Source organism: Calonectris borealis, unplaced genomic scaffold, assembly GCF_964195595.1.
Source record: "Calonectris borealis unplaced genomic scaffold, bCalBor7.hap1.2 HAP1_SCAFFOLD_309, whole genome shotgun sequence".
NCBI lineage: Eukaryota > Metazoa > Chordata > Aves > Procellariiformes > Procellariidae > Calonectris > Calonectris borealis.
Window position 1 is genome coordinate 1,826 of NW_027441692.1, and position 19,991 is coordinate 21,816.

Sequence of the window (19,991 nt, forward strand, 5' to 3'; positions counted from 1 at the left end):
TTTCCAATGGGCTTTCATTTAGTATCATCCAAAGCGACAGCTCAAATTGTCCTTCCATCTTACCCACCGCTGGACTGAAGCAAACATTAAGCATTTAGTAGAACTGGTTCACTTGGTGGGATGGCTGTTCTGTAACGAGACACCACCTCCCCACCATCCCATTGCAAACCAAATGCAGGCTTGGTAGCCAGATATTTATATGACATAAAGTTATTACTACTTAGGAAATATTTGCATAGAATAAGTAGCTCCTTATAACCCTTCACTAGACATCTTAGAAAAAAGGACAGGCTTTGCTCAGACTGGGTTTGTTTCCTCCCAGGGCTATTCAGGCAGCTGGGGCATGGAAAATGGTGTGTCACGCAGTAAAATAAGGTGCCTCATGCTAGGCCTGGTAAGAATGTCTCTTAAGCCAAAATAATGCTGGGTCTTATTTACTTGACAGCTCAGACATTAATTTAAGACAGGCACAAATGAATCACCAGCCATGTTACAGTTGCCTCGTTGGAATCCCTCTGCTATAATCTCATAGTTTTTTCACCTAATTAATTTCCCCTTTCCTTGCACCAGTGTTTCATGAGTGTATCTTGTTTGGAGGAGATTAAGAGTCACACACTTCATTAGCAAGGTGTAAATTATCAGAGAGACCCTCTCCATCCACCTGCTTAATTGGGTTAATGAAGCGTCTCTGTGGGCCCTGGTAAGACAGAACTGCTCTCTGCTCCCTGCAGGCGTTACAAGGGCTGTTTGGAAAATAGATGGAGACCTTAAAGTTCCTTTGTGCTTTTTGAGAGTTGCAGGCATTTAATTAAAAAAAAAAAAGGAAGAAAAATAGCTGAAGTTGACACAAATTGCAAGATAAAACATTCCCATCTGTAAAATTACAGTCATAAATATCGCTCAAATCAGTCTGTATCAGAACTTTCTTATGGCTAATTCCTAATTAATACTACTTCCTAATTTTTTCTCTACCTAAAACACCCAGATTGCATTAATATAACACATACAGAAATACCATTAATGTTCAGTTAAATGGTTAAACTGGTGTGGAGGCCACAGCAATGCAAAGGTAAAAATGGGGCGCATGTTCAGTCTCCAGTCGTGCGATGTGGGGCGCAGACAGTTCTGGGCAGTGCCGCCAGAGGGATGGGTGCCCCTCGTTCCTGTTAGAGCTGACGCGACATGGAAACCAGGTCCCTTTATCTCTGCACATCCCCATCTCATCTCTGCTTGGTTTTTGGAGACTGTTCTTGCAAGGGAAAGTGATAAAACTCATATCAGGTGCATACATTACAGCACATCCCCCGAACAGGAAATTTTAAGCTGATATTGGAGATTATTTGCACTGCAACTCTCGGCTGGGAAAGTCACGCTCTTCCGATCTGGTACAGAAATACAGCGTGATGACTCATGAGCGCTGAGCACATCAGGGCGTGCATTGATGTCGCTTGTGGGGTGAGATGGGCTCAGCGCTGCTGAAAACTGAAGCTGATGCTGAGCGAGGTCAAAGCATCATGAATACTGAAGCTCTTTAAATGTACTTGCAGGCTCTTTCTCATGAGCAAGTCATTGAACTTGGACTCGTGCAGCCAGAAACAAATCCATCAGCAGTCCCGAGCCTCAACCGAATGGACAATTTGTGCACAGAAAATGAAGAGAAAGTCTGTGGGTAAATTATTTGTCACAAATTATTCACCCAGCTCTACCTGACAGAGCAGCGTTCTGCGTTTGATCTCTGTGAGCGACTGTCGCAGGAATCAAAGGGAGTTTTGTCAGGGGATTAAGTGCAGAAGATGTCGTCAAGAACTACATTAAAGATAAGAAATCCAGAGTGTGGCCCAAAGTGCCTAATCCCAGCACAACCAGTGAATTATTAAGTTGGTCATTTGACAGAAGGAGGAAAAAAAAACCAACTGTTTTTGAGACTGCCTAAAAAGAACTTTCTATTAAAATACAGCAGTTGCATAACGAGAAAGCAACGTGCGGTTCCAGCATGAGAGCTGGGCTCTCGCGCCAGTCACTGCAGCTATGGAGTGACGGCAGAGAAACAGCAGCTTCCAAGAGCTGCCCCTTTTCCCAGGTGTAGGACTTCAAACCGCCAGCTCCCACTGCCAGGGGGAAAGCATAGTTTTGAGGTATCAGCAGTAACTCACCTTCGGAGTTTTGAGATGTGCCTGAGACACCTGGCTGATCCCAAACTGATCCCACAGGAGGTCCATCCTACTTATAGTGTCTCCATGCCTTGTTGGTAAAACAGGGATAATGAGATTTCCCTTTCTGCCAGGAGCACATAAATGTTTTGTAACTTCTCTGCTAGTGCCATGCTGCCCAAGGGAGCCGGAGCTGGTATAGCAATATATATTATCGAAATGCTATTGGGAAACCGAAAGAGACATAGGATGGGGCAACGCATGTCAGCCTCTGTGGTGGCTTGGAGATATAGGAAGGAGGTGTTTGGAAGCAGCCTTGGGAACACCCTGTTCCCAAGGGACAGCCATTGCAGCAGTGTCACTGGAAATCAGTCACTTCATTAAAAACTGCTCAAGTTCCCAAAATGTGATCTCCTGTCTTGTTCTTACCCAGCACAGAGCAGAAGAAATGTGATGGATGCCACCATTCAGTGTGAGCCACGGCAAGCACAGGATAATGACAGGCAGGAGAACATTCAACAATTAGAGAAGAAAGCAAACAGGCGGGTCTCAGACCACTGAAAATGCTGGATTTCTAGACAAAGAACTTCCTACAAGCACAGGAGCGTCTGCATAGGCAGCTGACCATGGGGGTGAATATGAGAAAACAGAAATCTTAACAGTCTCATGAGGAAAAGGGAAAAGGAGTGAGTGAAACACCATCTCCAGGAATCCCGCCAGGGATCCTGGAGCAGCTGATAAAGGTATTTGATGAGCTGCAGGAACGCCGGCAGAATGAGATATTGTTACATAAAATCAAGAGGAGGGGAGGCAAGAGGTACTTGCATTACAGAGGTGGGAACTCTGGCATCGTAACGTTGCCTTGCAGACACCACCGAGTCCCTAATTAGGGGCAGGCTTACCTATGAGACATGGCCAGGGTGCGGGACAGGGTGCTGAGCAGCAGAACCAACCCCACAGCAATGACTCCAATTAGGAAGGGCAGCATCAGGGTCCCACGTATGACACAGAAAGCAGAAAGCAAAAATGCTCCACAGGAATGATGGGGAATGGAGTCACTTAACACCTCAATGCCACCACTACTGGGAAATGTGAACTAAGGACGCAGTGAAGAGGAAAACGTCTGTGAGATACACTGCCACTCCAACGTACAACGGGCACTGAGACCGTCTCCGCTGTCCTTGGGCCAGTGTGGTGCAATGGGAATCCCTCGCAACTGTCCCAAAGGACTTCCAGACACCATGAAGGATCATTAGGACATGTTTGGTGTAGAAGAGGGGTGGGTCCAAGAGAACAATGCCCAGCTCAGCAGCTGCCAAAGGAGTTGGCTGGAGGTCAAGGCCCACGGATGTCCCTGCTATGGGACACACTATGGGATTGCTCAAAAGGGCTTCAGAGCTTCACAAAACAGAACAGAACAGAAGACCATCTGGTCCTACCACTGCATACAACTGGCTATTAGTTATAACCCCTTATCTTCCAAATCAAGCCAGTGATCAACTTTAAGTAATCCATGTTCTGGAAGATGTATTTCTGTGTTGTGGACACAAAGCAGGAGAGAGCAGTGCTCCAGGGAGCTGAGGCAAATTATCCCTCGGTCCGCTGGAGGTCTGGGCTCGCGCGGGAGGTGACAGCGATCCCCCAGGCTCCCTTTCGATCACAGACACAAGTTGCTACAAGGGACAGATAGGAAAAAAACTCTTCTCCATGAGAGCAGTTAAGCCCTAGGGCAGGGACAAGAGAAGCTGAGAGGAATCTCCATCCTTGGAGATATTCAAAATTTGACCGAAGCACCGTGGTTTAACTTTGAAGTTAGCTCTGCTTTGAGCAGGATCTAGGACTGGAGACCTTCAGAGGTCCCTTTAAACTTGAATTGTTCTATGCCTTTTCCGTTCTATGACTATCTAGTTTATGCAGAATATTGTCTAACAAGGAAATATTGTCTAACAAGAAGCAGCCTACGTGAATTTGTCAAGAACAAATTAGTAGTTGTAGGGAGCAACTACAATGTACTGGGCTGCTCCATCCCAGGGGAGAGGTTACTGCCTCTCACCTGCTCCCTACGCCCTTCCCTGGATATTCCCATCCCCTCAGAGATCTGCTGGCACAGCTCCACGTGCAATTGGTCTCCAAGCTATCAGAGTCACCCAGGCTACTAAAATGCTTCCATTAAAAATATGTGCATGCAGAGAGGGCATAACTCGTTAGCACACAGCAGCTAGAGGAGCATGCGTGAGTGCTGCTGATGGCTGCCAATCTGTGAAAACACACGTGGGAGACACTGAAAAGGGGGAGGTGGGAAAGAACCTCGTGACCCTGTTTGTCGAAGCAAAGCTATGGACAGATCTGCTGAAAGGTGAACCAGCTTGGGTTTGTTTGCTGACACCTCGCTGCTTGGATACTCAAACCTTGCAATCCTCTGCCACCCTTTGGCAATAGCACAGTCACGTCTGCCTTGCGTCCCTCTTCTTTATGTTTTTTTTGTAATTCAGTTGACAAGATACTCTTCCAAAACAATGGCACACTCATGCCTGTCCTCACTGAAAGCAAATGATTTACAAATAAGCTCAACTTCCCACCACGTTAGGGCGAGGGTCTGTAAATCATCACTCTATACATGAAGATTTGCTTTAGTGAAAGTTCTGGTGAAGCATGTATCCTGCTTGGGTTCAAATAACTGGGGAGGACTGAACCGCTGTCCTTGCCTCTCTTCTGATTTGCACTGCTTCAAAACATATCAGCTGCTAGCGCCACGCTAGCGCCTGGGCCAGGAATATGGGGTATCGGAGAAGTCCCTTTCTTCCAATGCTGAACAAGGGACTAAATGGAAAATGACCTCTAAAAGACCTTTAGATCTCTTTCCAGCCCTCTGATTTTTCCTTATGGATGAAAATAAAACAGTTTGTGTTTATCTCTCTGCATCCTGTCCTGACGACATCTGGAGGAGGCTTCCAGTCATCTCAGGTAGTGGGGGCACGCACTGGCTGCATCCACTGGGACGCAATCAGGAAGAAGAGATGTGGTGTAAACAGCAGCAGTCTGCGTGGGTTTTGTGTTTTAACGGGTTCAAGAATCGGTGTTAGCATATGCTAACCACTCTTTGCAGGGTGATCATTATGCAAATGCCTACAGTAAACAGGTAGGAAATTAGATCTAATCAGGACAACCCCCTCCCTCCCCTCTCCTGACGCAGGAAAGTTGACTCGATAGCATTGCTCTCGGTACAAACCAAGAGAAGGCTGAATTCCAGCCTGAAACCTCAGTTTTTCATTTGTCCTTTTGTTCTCATGTGTTTGGTTTCTTGCATAAGTCACTGGAAACGTAAGGGAAGCTTTGTGATTGCTTTAATTTTAAAGCTCCCAGAACAGGCTGGTATGGCTGGATCTAGAATTAACACCGCTTGTGGATTTCTGTGGTTTGAAGGCAAGTAAAAAATAAGCATATCATGCTTGGTCTCCATGAGTAATTTGACTGTGTATAATATCTAATCACTGTCTATTAAACTGCGGTGTGAGTAAAGAGCCTGTCTGTTAATACTGGTGGGGACAGTTACAGCCACAGATTCCCAGTATGAGCCCACAAGCATCACTGGATTCTCTGATTATCAGCAGACCTACACGTCTGCGGTGCTGCTGGGGGGTCACGCAGCTGATTTCTGTCTCACGCTCCCTCTCCCCATGCAGCTCAGCCCATGTCCTGCATTTGCAACACCTCAACTCCTTCGTGCCCAAGTGCCAGACACAAGTGGTTGATTTGCCCCATGCTCCATCGAGGGGCTGTGTCTGACACAGGAACACCAACCTCGTGGCTCATCTCATCCAACCCCCCTACATGTGACCATGTGTAGCATCACCCAGATGGACTGGGGGAAGACCCCTTGTTTGACCCTGCGGCCTTGTCCTCAGCCCAGCAAGCATAACGCCCATGGCCAAACTCTCTTCAGGCTCCCTTGCCCGGCACCTTATCATCCTGACACCAAAATTGCTCACAAACATAGCACAGACAGGACTAATCCTCAGGCCAACGCAGACTGCAAAGAAAATTGCTTCTGCCCCTACCATCAGTGGTCCTCCAGGCCCTGCCAGCAGTAAGCACTGCCCTTGTCCCTGGGTCCTCTCCACTTGTCCCCTTCCCGACTGGACTAAGGATACCCTCTACAAGGCTCAGCTCCTGGGTTTAGAAAATCTCAGCCTCCCAGAAGTCTTAAAAAGGACCAGACATCTTCTTGCAGCAAATATTAAAGGCTGTGGCCAAGTAATAACAACTGTTTGCTGCAGAATCTATGCAAAGGGTGAGGCAATTAAGGCACTGCAGACAGAAGAATAAAAGCCACATAGATGGCTCCTCAGCCATGAGGGCCTTCGTGCATCGTATGTAGGCCCCAGGACATATATGTGAGAAATGGGTGCTGCAGGGTCACCCTGGCAGGGGGGGACTTGCATGTCCCTTGGCACCCCAGGATGCTACTCGATGCTCTTTTTGCCTTTGATTATTGCAGTCTGACCCGATGGTATGGCGGTGAGGGAAGCCTCAATAGGCCCTCACTTGTCAGTGATGCCATCAAAATAGGAAATTAAATGGCAGAGACTAGGATTTTCCCTGGGAAATTAGACATATAGGGACTATTTTAATATGGTTGCATCAATACAAGTAACTAAATACATGTAATGAGGCTCTAATTTTGGTCTCAGTTATATAGGGACCAGGGTGATGCCAGAGGGTGACCTCTGCATCTGCACAGTTGTTCCCACCAAATTCCAAATAGCTCCAGCACACTGTTTATTACTAATTTTCAATCAATTCACCACCATCCCTTGTGATGTCACAGACTTGCAGCAGACCTGGAAGATCCATTCAAGCATTGGCACCCCATAAAATGCTGAAGGCCCCTCCCCAAAAACACAGGGAAAGAGACTCAGATCTCTCTGCAGTGACCCCTTCTGCAGTCACCTCTCTCCCTGTTGATATGGGAGGCCATGAGTCAGAAACGAGCTTTGGCAGCCTTTAGCAGTTTAATTCGCCCCTGGCATTACCTGCCAAAGAAGGCGGATAGTTTGCACACCTGGAGAGGTTGGCACTGTGTCCCCGGTCCCCACGGCAGGGAGGCAGCGGGAGAGAGAGTGGCCAAAGAAAGAGCAGAAAGAGCCGTGGCACAGCAGGGCTGACCCAAACTGCTCCAGAAAATTCTTGCAAAGTGTTTCCCAAGACTGGGTTACCTTAGGGATCCCAGCATTGTGCTAGCAGTGGGAGAGTGCCCTTGTTCCACTGCAGATGGCCTCTTCCATGCACATGGGAAAGGCCAGACACTGATGGCGTGCTGTGCTTCTGCCACACTTGTCTTGGATGAGCTATCAGCCTGGAGGTCCTACAGCCTGGAAGTGCAACTGTAATACAAACCTCAGCAGCACAGGCGACCCGTACCACTGGTACCCTGATCTCTGGTGCCCGGCTCTCAGCTCTCTCCTACACCGCCTGTGTTTGATTTGCCATGTCCAGAGATGATCCAGACGCAAATTTCCCCAGGAACCATCTGGTGAATACTTCCTCCTCTAAAAAGTCCTGCACATAGCCTGAAACAGCAGAGTAATGTGGATGGTTGCAGTAAGGGATATGCCATATGGTATTTTAAGTAATTATGGACAGGAGCAAACACCTACTCCGTATCTTTTAGAAAGGCACCCAGTTATTTGACTGTAATACTTCAAAAATCCTGCATATCTTCCATGTCCTAAGGCAATTTTTTTCAGCTGCTAACTTTTATTTTCTCTGTTGTCCAGTTTGGATTAATCTTATTTTAACTTGTCAACCTGGGTGCTGTTACCAGATGGGTAAACACACACTTTTGTCTTCCATGTAATACTCCGCACTCACCGAATACACTTGCATCATCTCAACCTTCTTTTGGTTAACTCATATATTGACAGGATCTCCCCAGGTACTCCCCTGCCAGGCAGGTTCTCCACTCCTTGAGTTGCTTTCATGGCTCTTCCCTTTCTAATTTTCCACTTTCAGTTTCAAAGCCTGGCCCTGAGACGGGACAACATCATTTCAGTAGAGGTCTCCTCTCCCACCTGATTTGGGGATTTCCAGGATTTTAGTGGCAATGTCCCTGCCCTCACCCCCTCACTGACCCAGGGCTGAAGTCTTTCAGGTTCCCAGACTCCATCACCCTTCTCACCATCCCACCACCCCAGCTCCTGCAACCTCATGGCTGTCAGGAGGGCTTAGCGCTCACTGGGCTGTGCACGGCCTGGCTTTCCAAACACCTTCCTCCTGCAGGGATGCTGAATCGCTCCGGTTATCTCTCCAGGTGCATTTGCTCGACCTTTGCCGTCCAGCCCTGCTTTTCTTTGCCAAGCTCTCCATCCTCTGGGTGTCTCTTTATATCACTTCTTTCCCTTCACCAGCTCTGGCGATTCGGTGTTTAACGATTATGCCTGCATGCTCTTTCACATTGCTAATAAAAATGTTAAAGCCAAGCCTGCGTTGCTTCCTCCGCACGACACTGAACAAACACCCTCGCAACCCGCCACACTCCCTTTAATTGCGACTCCTCATTTGCAGCTCTGCAGCCCCTGGGGCAATACCCTCACCCAGATCAGCCTGCGGTAACCCCCCAGACGCGATTCACTCCGGGTATGTCCCTAATGGAGAGGAGCCTGATAATCCCACGGGGTCAAACCTGCAGCCCCACACCACTTGAAGGAGCCATTGTGGCCCACAGGGTCCCCAAAAATCAGTGAGACACAGCAGAGCGCAGTTACCTGTCCTTCCACCACCATGGTACAAAGGGACCGACTTGTATGGATGGAAGGACACTTTGATTTTAACAGTAACATCAGAAGATAAATCGGCTTCACCTCTGCTTTAAACTGTGTCGGAAAGCAATTCATCTCTTCTAAAGGGAATGAGGATGCAGGAGAACCTGGTCCTGGTGGGAAACACACCATGGGCACCAGGGCTGCCTCTCCCCTCACAAGAAAGACAGCCCAGCGTGGGCATCCTCACTGCATCCAAAGGCTGGTGCTTGGAAACACAAGGCACATGGCAAGCCTTACCAAAAAGTCACAAGTGAATCAAAGCAGGTCAGTAGGAAATTTCTTCTTCTTGGCATTGACATCCTGACCTCACAACCTCCTTTGGGAAAGCCAAAAATGCTCACAGTCTTGAAAACTCTCCTGTGTCATGACTTCAGCGAAGTGGGAGTTCAATCATCTCCCAGCAGGCTGTGAACTGCTATTAATGGCGAGGGAGGGTGGAAGCACCGCTGTGAGTCCTGCAGCCGCTCTGTGCTAGGTGCTATATGCACACACAAAATGCAATCCCTGTTGGAAAGGTAACAGAGCCGAAAGGACTGTTAAAATATATTTTCTGAAGCATAAAGGAGGTAAGTTGCCCTCCCTGCTCCCTCGTGCCCTCTCCTCCCTCCCCAGCCTGGTCGCAGACCCTCCCAGGGCACAGGGCTCTGTGGGGCGAGTTGCCCCCATGGAGGGTTAGAGGATGCATTTTCTAAGGAACAGCAGCTCTGACAGAAATATTGCAATTCTTGTTACCAGCATCCACACAAGAATAAATATCAGGGTCCCTACCTGTGAGCATGTGAGGAGAGGCAGGGAGAGAACCAGCTCCTCCTTGAAAACAGAAAACAACAGAAACATGGTCCGGTTTTTCCAGCAATTAGCTCCGTAGGGATCTCTGTAAGGAGGTCTCTGGTCTCACAGAGGCACCTCCTTTCCTCTTGCTCTCCCTATAATGATGCTACCTCAGCCTTCCAAATTTAATTACCAAGTAATTATACATCATGTACAGTGGCTTGGTCCTGGCAAGGGCTAAGTGTCACCAGGAGGTATCTGAGTCCAAGGAAGATGTTTTCTCTGTACACTGAAGGGGAGTCCCCACCAGTGCCTCCGACTCTGCATCTCTAACGGGGAAAAGTCAAAACCAGGGTCAAGCCCCATGACAGTGCAGTGTGTGACCCTGCACATGGGAACGTCATTGTCACAGGTCATCCTATGGTCCCCAGACCACATGGTGCCATTCCCAAATCTGTTTGAATGAAGAACGGGAAAGGGACTGCGACGAGGAAGACGCTTCCTTTTTGGCACATCCTGCACTAAGAAGTATTTGCCAATAAGCTGTTAATCAGGTGGCCCGGCCACCCCCGGTACGTTAGACCTTGCTGCTTAGAGAATATTTGATCATACAGTATCTCCATTAGGAGTTTGTAATCCGCTATCACGGCATTTGAGAGCCATTTGAGTATAAGGAGATTTTTATTAATGGTTCATGAGCCTAAAAGTCAAAATTGACTCTCAGGGCAGATTTTAACAGCTTGTGCGGCATTGAAATATTTATCTATCTCTTCACCACCTCTTCTCCCCCCCCATCACCTCAGTCTACTCTGCCCCAGCACAGAGGTGCAGCAGCGATAACAACAGCAGGGAGGCACCGGGCAGCCCCAACAGCTGGATCTGCTGAATGGCGTTTCTCCTTCCCTTCTGCCTTTTTCTGTCTTCTCCCTTCCCTTCCCTTCCCTTCCCTTCCCTTCCCTTCCCTTCCCTTCCCTTCCCTTCCCTTCCCTTCCCTTCCCTTCCCTTCCCTTCCCTTCCCTTCCCTTCCCTTCCCTTCCCCTCCCTTCCCTTCCCTTCCCTTCCCTTCCCTTCCCTTCCCTTTCCTTCCCTTCCCTTCCCTTCCCTTCCCTTCCCTTCCCTTCCCTTCCCTTCCCTTCCCTTCCCTTCCCCTCCCTTCCTTTCCTTTCCCTTTCCTTTTCCTTCCCTTCCCTTTTATCCTTTCTTCTTTTTTTCCTTCTTTTTCTTTCTTTCCTTTTCCTTCTCTTCCTTCCTTTCCTTCCTTCCTTCCTTCCTTCCTTCTCCTTTCCTTCTGTTTCCTTTTTTCCTTCTTCTTTTTCTCTCTCTTCCCCCCCACCTCCATCCCCAATTCCTCACCGCACACAGCACTGCCACCAGCCCAGCCCCAACACCATGTCCTGACCCCCCCCCAGCCCCCCCCGGGTCCTGGCCCTTCACCCCAGCACTGGCAGAGCCGCTAACACCTGCAGGCACTGGTGCTATAGGCATCGCTATATCCATCTGTGCTATATGCGTTTATATACATACGTGTGTATATATATGCGCACTGATATGTGCATTCATGCGATAGGCATTTATGATACGGACCAATAACTGCATTTATGCCATATGCATTGGTGCCACATGCATTTATAGGTATGCACTGATATGTCCATTTATGCTATATGCATTCATACACATGCATTTATATATGCATTTGCATGCTATATCCATTTATGCGTATGCATTGATATAAGCATTCATGCTATATGCATTTATAGATATGCACAGTTTAGCTCTATGCATGTATATGTGGGTGGGTGTATTCGGGGAGGGGGTGCATGTGTGGAGGCTCTGAGCCCTGCGCACCCCCTCGGTCCCTGCACCCTGCAGGGCTGGGAGGGGGAAGTAGAGGTGCCCCGTCCCCAGCGCAGGCTGGGGTGAGGGAGGCCATGGCCCCCCTGTCACCATGGGGGGCTGCCTTCTGGGGTTTGCCTTCCCGGCCCCCCCGGCCCTGCATGGCCCCAGGGGCTGGGGGGGACCTGTCCGCTCCTGCTCTTTGGGAAAGTGAGGACAGAAAGTGGGGGGCTCTTCTAGTGTCTGTGCTCCCCTTTCAGTCCCCAAAAGTGGACGGGACCCAGGACCCAAACCAAGCCCAAACCCAAGCCCAAACCATACCGAGCCCTCCCAACCCCAAACCCATGTCCGTACCCAAAATTCCCAATCCGCTTTCTAACTTTCCCAGACCCAAACTCAGCCCTCCCAAACCCAAACCCATTCCCAACCCTCCAGCCCTATCCCCGCCACCCCCCCCAAGCCCCAGGTAAGGGCAGTGCCAGGGCTGTGAGTGGGGGTTTTGGGGGTCCCTGTGCCCCCCCCCAGTGCCAGGTGGGGAAGTTCTGCTGTGAATCCCTAAATCCAGCTTTTTTCAGTAACTCTCCCCCATCTCCTTGGAAACTGGCAGAGCTCCCCAGCCCTGCGCTCCTCCTGGAAATGCAATCACCCCAAAACTTGTCCCTGTTTTGGGGTTCCCTGGGTTGGCTCAGCCTGGGGTGGGAGCAGAGCCGCCCCGGGCAAGGGCTGGTTACTGGGGAGAGATTGGGCGGTGTGGGCTGGTGCTGGCAAGGAGCGGGCAGGGAGCGGGCAGGGAGTGGGCAGGGAGCGGGCAGGGGGCAGGGAGGGAGCAGGCAGGGATCAGGCAGGGAGTGGGAAGGTATATCGTGCAAGATGCGGGCAGGGAGTGGGCAGGGTGCAGGCAGGGAGTCAGACGAGGAAGCAGACCAGGAGCAGGAGGGGATCAGACAAGGAGTAGGCAGGGTGCAGGCAGGGCGTCCGGCAGGGAGTAGGCAGAGGAGATGGAGCCGGCATTTGAGGTAGCTCGACTGTGGCTGGGGTCAAGACTTCTCTCCCAGTTTCCTGCTTTTTCAATTTTTGTTTCTTTTTTTTCCTGTGATGGGAGATGTCACCCTTGCAGAGGGAGAGGATTCACTTTTTTTTATATATATATATGTATGTATATTTTTGGGGGGCTGCAGGGACACCTCAAATCAAACACCCTTCTAATCAGCTCTTCACCCCTAAATCCGGCTTTCCAACACTAAACGGACATGGTCCCCCCCAGCTTTTCCCCCGATTTTATTGGATCCAGAATTGCCTCCCGCTGCCTGAGTTCAGAGGAAACGAATTCAGCCGGAAGGGAGATCTAAAACATTAAAAATGAAAAAGGAGTTAAAACGCTCTTTATATAATATTTTGCATTTGCCAACTCACCTTGGGATTTTGCCCTTTGCCCACACGAGTGCCCATTTAAATTACAATCAGAAATAAACAGGTAGAGAAAACATGGGAAGTGCAAAAAGCCAGGTAAAATTCAGAAATTCCTGCCATGAATTGTCTTTTTCTGACAAAAATGAGCCATAGCCGGAGGAGCTCATCCCTAACAGACAGGAAAACACTCAGGAAAGAAAAGTAAAAGATAAGATGGGAAAAGCAAAATGGGAAAAGAGGTTTTAAAGAGGCTTTAAAAAAAAATAATCAAAAGCCCAGGAAACAAAGAGCTTTTCCAGGCAGGTGGGATGCTGCGCCCCAGTTCAATGAGGACTTGCTTTTTCCGAGCATATTTTGCTTGAATAGTATCTTTTGGGGGGTAAATTTTGTTGATTTGAACCAAATCAGCGGAGAAATGAAACTTTCCGTGCTGCTGCCTGGGAGCAGGCGGCGGTGGGGACCAGGCTTGAGCCGTCCCCGGCAGCCCCAGCCTCCGCGCTGCCTTGCGCTTCCCAAACCCTCGCTGCACATATCCTCCCATTAAAAAAAAAAAAAAATTAGGAAAATCACTGACCGACAGGCACTAACACGAAGCAGCGTAAAAACTCGCCCTCGTTCAGAGCCAACCGATGTGTTTATTTGAAAGGCTGATCTTTCTCGCGGTGGCAGGGGACATAAATGCCACCGTGGGAAGGAGAGGGATTGCCGGTGCCCGAGGAGGGGGACAGCACTGTTTGGGATACGGGGATGCAAAGCTGAGGGATGGCACCGTGACGGCGTTCATCCTCCCCGGTCCTGGGGCCCGCGGTGGGGTGACGGTGGCCACACGCCTGTGGCCCCAGGTGACTCGCAGGCAGGAGGGTGCTGGTGACAAGCCGCGGAGGACAGCTGGTGACAGGGAGCAGGATGGTGGCGGGTGCTTTTTTCAGCGTCTCTCTCTTTCCAGAGGTCCGTTTTTTTCCTGCGTTAAATCCAAACTGAGTTCAGGGCTCAAGCGACCCCAGCGGGAAGGAGAGAGGGAGAGAGAGGGAGAAGGACAGAGAAAGAGCCGCCAAGAGCAGGGATGCTTGTGAAGGGCCTGATCCTGCATCGTGGGTTGCTGTGGCTTCAGCTCATGGAATTCTAGCTTAAAAACTTGTCCCCCTCCTTCCCCAGCACCTCCGCTCGGATGATCCTGTCTGATCGCTCCCAAGTGCCCCCTTCTCCTCCCCGGTTCAGCCTGGAAAGTTTAGGGCTCTCCCCAAACGCAACCGGGGGACTCGCACCTCCCAAGAGGCCACAGAGCAAAGGCATCCCTCCCCTCCCCACGACGAGATTTGGGAAAGCTGCGGGGGGAAGGTCACCTTATCCAAGGTCTGTTTCTCATGAATGTTTTTTGCTTAAAAAAAAAAAAATTAAAATAAAATCATCCTCCATTTTGCTTCCTTCACCTCGGGGAGCCGCCGGCAAACCCCCTTTGTCTCAGCCCTGCAGAAGCAGCCGGACCCTCCTGGTCCCGCGCCTGGCTGCAACCAAGAAATCCCTGCGGCAGACGGCATCGCCCCTTTCCGTCACTCGCCGGATGCGATTAAAATGGAAGACAACCATCAAGTGTGCTAGAACCATTTTAATATAATTATACATATCTGCCAAATCCAGGAAAAAAGGTTTATGCATATATATCTTTTTTTTTTTTTTTTTCAGTTAACATCTGCAAGCATAAACGACAATGAATTTCTCGGTTTAAATTCATCCAGGTCAGAGCAACTGCCCAAAGTCCTGTTGGATTTGACGGTTACTGCCAGCGTGGCCAGCAGTAAGTGAGCTCCAGAGGAGTTTAATGTCCTCGGGTGGGGTTTTTTCGGTCTTTACTCTTTCATTCAGAGACAGTTTGTTGTAAAAAGTTTCAGTGCAGTTCACCTCGGGTGAAAGGCGATCGTGTTTTTGTGTTTTTCTTTTTTTTTTTTTTTTAATATATAGTTTTTTTATTATTTTTTAAAAGATGATAATAGGTAACTCAGTTGCTCTGAATTTCACTTATAATTATAACCTATTTAAATCACAGCAGAACTCCCGCTGGTGCAGAGTTCATAGTTGCATACAATACAGGAGATCACAGTTTTGAAGTCTAGCACAGATTAAAAACCACAGATGTACCATTTATATAAGACACACACTGATTGTCTCTTAAAAACTACATATTGACTCCTTATGAACATTATCTTTTTTTTTTTTTATCTTTAAATAAAGTAGTGCAGCTAGGACAATCAGTCACACAACCCACACAGCCCTGAACCAAGTTCTCCGGGTGCCAACTTGAGCAAGTTGGGCGTGAAACAGTTGGATGAGCTCGAGAGCGAGAGAGAAAGAAAGAGGGAGGGAGAAAAAGAGGGAGAAAAAGAGAGATGCTGTCCATTCCGAATATTTTAACCGAGGGTTGGCTAACACATTGGAAACCTCTGGGTGAAGGATCTTTCCACGCACACACAAAAAAAGAAATAAAAACCTAGACTTTTTTTTTTCTTTTTTTTTTTCTTTTTTTTTAAAACTGGCCCGTAGGTGGGTCGATCTCCCACCTCTTCCAAACAAAGAAACCCAACAATTGCCTAAAACTAGAAAGAACACAGATGGGTCTGTCTGTTTTCTGCTCACTAGATGATCTGTCCGTTTAAGGCCTTCCTCCTCCGTTTTTCCTCTTTATTATTCCTTTTCCAGAGCGCCTGAGCAGGAGATGAGTCTGAACGGGATCACACCAATACTGTCCCCCTCTTGCCGCTGTCGTTTTTTTGTTCGTTTGTTTGTCCGATGAGTTATTTTTCTCTTTAATTTAACCAAGACCTGACTAAAACTGGAGCATTCAGCCCAGCCTGTTCGTTCTCGTCGCGATTTCTCTCGTTATCACAAAGGTTCTTCACAAAACCTGGAACTTCCATGACGATGTCTGGTCCTTATAATCCAAGCAGTCAGCATTGAAGTTTAACTTCCAGGAGGCGGTTTGGTCTTTATAATCCAAGCAATCGGTGGTGGAGTTAAAGCCCAAACTGGAGGCTCCATAGCCCTGGGTGGAGAGGGAGGCTGGAGACTGGTTGAGGTGGCTGGTGACCGCGTTGGCACCCATGGGACTCAGGGTGGCCCCTGGTCCGGGAAGCTGGTGGTGCATAGGGGTCAAGTAAGATCCACAGTCCATCCCTCCAAAATAGGAGGTCGAGCCAGCGTATCCTTGGCTGTAGCCTGATGCCTGGGTGTAGGTCATAGGATAGGATCTCTGCATGCAGGAGGAAGAGGTGGACAGGGGGTCTGAGAGCGGGGAGATGGATGCTGGACTCCAGATGGATACGGGGGCACTGCTGCTGGAAATGGTGGGGACCGAGGTGCTGGAGGGGGGAGTGAACTGCCCGCTGGTCCCGCTCTCCGAACTCACTTCCCGGGCCGGCGAATTCTTCTTTTTAGCTGGCCGTACCTTGTTCTGGCCCCCATTCTGCTGCTGCTGCTGCTGCTGCCGGCACTTGGCCCGGCGGTTTTTAAACCATACCTTGAGACCGAGGGTCGGGGAGGGAGAAAGAAAAAGCCTGGTGTTAGGGATGTGCAGGCAAACCCAAGGGGGGGAAGAGCCGGTGAGCGGGGAGACCTCGCCGGGGAGGGGGACACTAAAAGCCCTCCCCGGCGAGCGGAGGGTTGCAGGCTGCTGCAAAGAAAAGCTCCGGGGCTCCCCCTCCCTGAGATCATTAGCAGTAATAACAAGTGGAAATGGGCAAATCAAACTGCTTAATAAGGTCACTTTTGGGGGAAGGGGGGGGAAAGCACTCCCTATTTGCTATTTGCCAGCCAGGGACCCCCAGGAATCACCATTTAAGACCTATTGAAGTCAAGCCCTTAATTAGAAACAATAGAACATCAGAAAGGGAGGGAACAATTAGGGAAACAGAGGCAGTGGTTGGGGGCGGGGGGACGTAAAGATGTCTCATTTACCCTCTAAATAGACTCTCTGCTCTCACCCCCAGCCAGGACCAGCCCCCCAACCCACCTCACCCTCTTTTAGCAGGGACCTAGGGGTTTGGCTCTGGGGAGGACGGGTGCTGGGGAGGCTTCATGGGGAGAAGGCTGGGGTTTGGTGAGGGGGGATCCCGGTCCCCGGTGGCCATGCTCCGCTGGGGCACGGCACCACACAGCCTTGGGAAACCTCGCAGGGAGGAGAACGGGAGGGATGGCTTTGGAGCTGCCCTGCCCCGGCTGCAGGGGTGTCCAGGATCTGTGCTGGGGCAGCGTGGGCCTCCAGGACCCCCTTCCTGCCCTGCCAGCAGCACCTCCAAAATGCTGTCTGGATTGGGCCCCTTGCAGGCTGCTTGCAGAGCAGACACAGCCCAGCCCCAGGAGAAGGGTCCCCTCCGCCAAGGCCTCCTTTCGCTCATCCAAGTCCCTTCAAAGGGAGAGGAAGCCTCCAGTCTGTACTGGTGTGAAAGGGGATCCCGGTCTGACCCTGCTCCAAGGATGCGGGGATCCCTGGGGAAGGGGGGATCCTTCGTGGCTTCCGCAGGGGCCCCAAACACCTGCAGGACAGGCTGGGATTTGGTGCTCGGAGCAAGGCACGGTGCAGAGCCTGGGGGTGCTGGGGAGCCCTCCCTGGCTCAGAGAGGCCAAGGGGTCTGGGGAGGTGTGCGGAGGGGTCAGGAGCTGGGATCCGGGAGCTGCACCAGGAGGAAGTGGGGGGGCACACTCCAGCCCTGGGGAGGCAAATTGCCACTCCATCCGCCTCTGCACCCTCACCCATCTATGAGCATCCTTCACCCCACAGAGACTTGATGTCCCTCCAGGACTGACCCCATCCCCTAAAACAGTCCCCTCTCCTCCCTGCCAGCCACGGACCAGCCCAAACCCTCCACTCCGGAATGGAGGTGGAGGACAGTCAGGGGTCTCCGGGGTCACCCTGCTTCCTACCTGCACTCTGGACTCGGGCAGGTTGATTTTCAGTGCCACCTCCTCCCGCATGAAGATGTCGGGGTAGCGGGTCTTGGCGAAAAGGGCCTCCAGCACATCCAGCTGTGCCCGGGTGAAGGTCGTGCGCTCCCGCCGCTGCTTTCGGGGGGTGGCTGCGAAAGGAGCCAGAGGCCCTGGCCGTCAGTCAGCGGCCCCTCAGCCCCGTGTGTCCCCTCCAGCCCCCTCCCAAAATGGGCACCCCCATTTTCCCCCCTTCTCCTGGGCGACCTCAGCCACCACCGTAAGCAATCCCACCTCCCATGCTTCCTCCCCATCTCTCCTAGATGGGTCTGGAGCATCTGCCCCCCACCTCCAGCAGGAGGATGTCCCGTTTTTGCAGACCTTTCCCCGGATAAAAAGTTGAGGGTGAGGAAGAAGGGAGAAAGCGAGGCCCCACGCCCCGCACCCACCCCAGCCATGACGATCCCTGGGCACGTTGTGCCTCCAAAAGCCCGGCGGCTTCTCCTCCGTGGGACAAAAAGGAGGAGTAAGGGGCGGGAGAGGGGAAAGAGGGAGAAAAATGTGGCTTACCGGGATAACCGACGGACGGATGCAACAAATCCATGCCCGAGGTTGTGAGACTCAGGCCATTGACTGCATAAGGTGGTTGCTTAAGATAAGACATCATGCTAAAGTTGTGGCGGGGAGGAGAGTTGGCCGAAATCCGGGCGAGGGGGAGCCGCCCGAGCGCCCTGCCTGCCCCGGGCGGTACTGGGGGTGCCGTCGGGCGGGGGGGACCGCCAGGTGCCTGCGGAGGCGAGACGGGGGGGGGGGGGTGTCAGGCCAGCTCGCTGCCCCCCCCAGCTTTTATCCCCGCTGCCTTCCCCCCTCAATCCTCCAGCTCGTAAAGCCGGACCCCAGCCGGATTTGGGAGCTGGGAGAGACTGACTAGATAAACGCATCTCTCCCAAAAAAGGGCGAGGAGGGGAGGGAGGGGGGCACATCCCAGCCAGTAATTACTGCCCGAACAAAACCCCCCCATGCCTTCAACTGCCCGCATTGTACAGCAGCCCGGGGCATTTGCATAGGATTCCTGGCCGGGCACCGGCTAATTGTCTCAAGCAAAACTTGATTGGGGCCATTGGCAGACACAAAGAACCCCTCGGCTAAATAAATAATGCAGATAACAAAGCCCAAGGGTGAGAAACAAAGAAACAATTCAAGAAACCTATCTCTCTCCTAGTCTCTTGCAAGGACTTTAATTATCCCAGGTTTGGGCAACATTCAAACCTTCCCCCCCTTTCCCCTTCCCCCCGACGTTGCTGCATTTCAGAGCTCAAATGCCCGCTCGGGAAGAGACAAACTTTTCTGCTCTACCACCATCAGTCCACGTCTGCAGTAATTTCCACCGGCCATTTGCACCTAATTAGTACTCCGGGTAATTAGATTTGGAGGCAAGTAACAGATTTATTAGGCTTTCAAGAAACTCTTGATGACGGAGCTGAAGCTAAACAAACACCTCGGTGGGGAGCGGCCCCGGGACGGCCCCGGCGGGTGGGCGGGCGGGCGAGCGGCTCCCCCGGGCCCGGCCCCGGCTCCGGCTCCCCCGGGTCCCCGCTCGCTGCCCCGGCGGGGCCGGGCGCTCTGCAGCGAGGGGTGCGGGGGACCCAAACACACACTCTCCGCCAAAAAATGGCCGACAAGGGGCCAGCCCGGGGTTCTTCAAAGGGTTAAGACGGTTTTCCCGTGGAAATTTTTTTTTCTTGTCTGTTTGGGCAAAATCTCGCCCTTCCCTCCATTCTCGGCGGCTGTCGGAAAAAACGAACTCCAGCACAACTTTCTTCCCTAAACACCCCAAAACTCCGTGTTTCAGCTAACAAGCGCACACGGGAGCAGAGCAGCCGCTCCGGGAGGGCTGCGCGTTGCCGGGGGGCTCCTGCGGGACTCCCCGACCCCGGTGCACCCCCCGCCCGGCCCCGCCAGCGCCGTCGGTGCTGGTTACCCGCGGTGCGGAGTTTCCCCTCGGGGAAGCTCTTTGCCGCCCTCAAACGCGCGGAGCGGCGGAGCGGGCGCGCATCTAGCGCGGGGAGCGCAGGGTCGGGCCCCGCTTTTA

General features: G+C 51.2%; 1 protein-coding gene across 2 annotated transcripts; it reads right to left on the reverse strand.

The window, feature by feature from the left end:
• Nucleotides 1-15,875: 15,875 nt before the first annotated feature.
• On the reverse strand, nt 15,876-18,566 carry LOC142077577 (homeobox protein OTX2). 2 transcript variants are annotated; one of them, XM_075139507.1, is made up of 3 exons: nt 18,470-18,566; nt 17,900-18,051; nt 15,876-16,496 (listed from the first exon to the last, which is right to left on the reverse strand). In XM_075139507.1, exons 1-3 carry the CDS (start codon nt 18,564-18,566, stop codon nt 15,876-15,878), a joined length of 870 nt encoding a protein of 289 aa, XP_074995608.1. The 2 variants fall into 2 exon arrangements, with proteins under 2 accessions (XP_074995608.1, XP_074995607.1); XM_075139506.1 differs by having other exon boundaries at nt 17,900-18,072.
• Between the last annotated feature and the right edge of the window lie 1,425 nt (nt 18,567-19,991).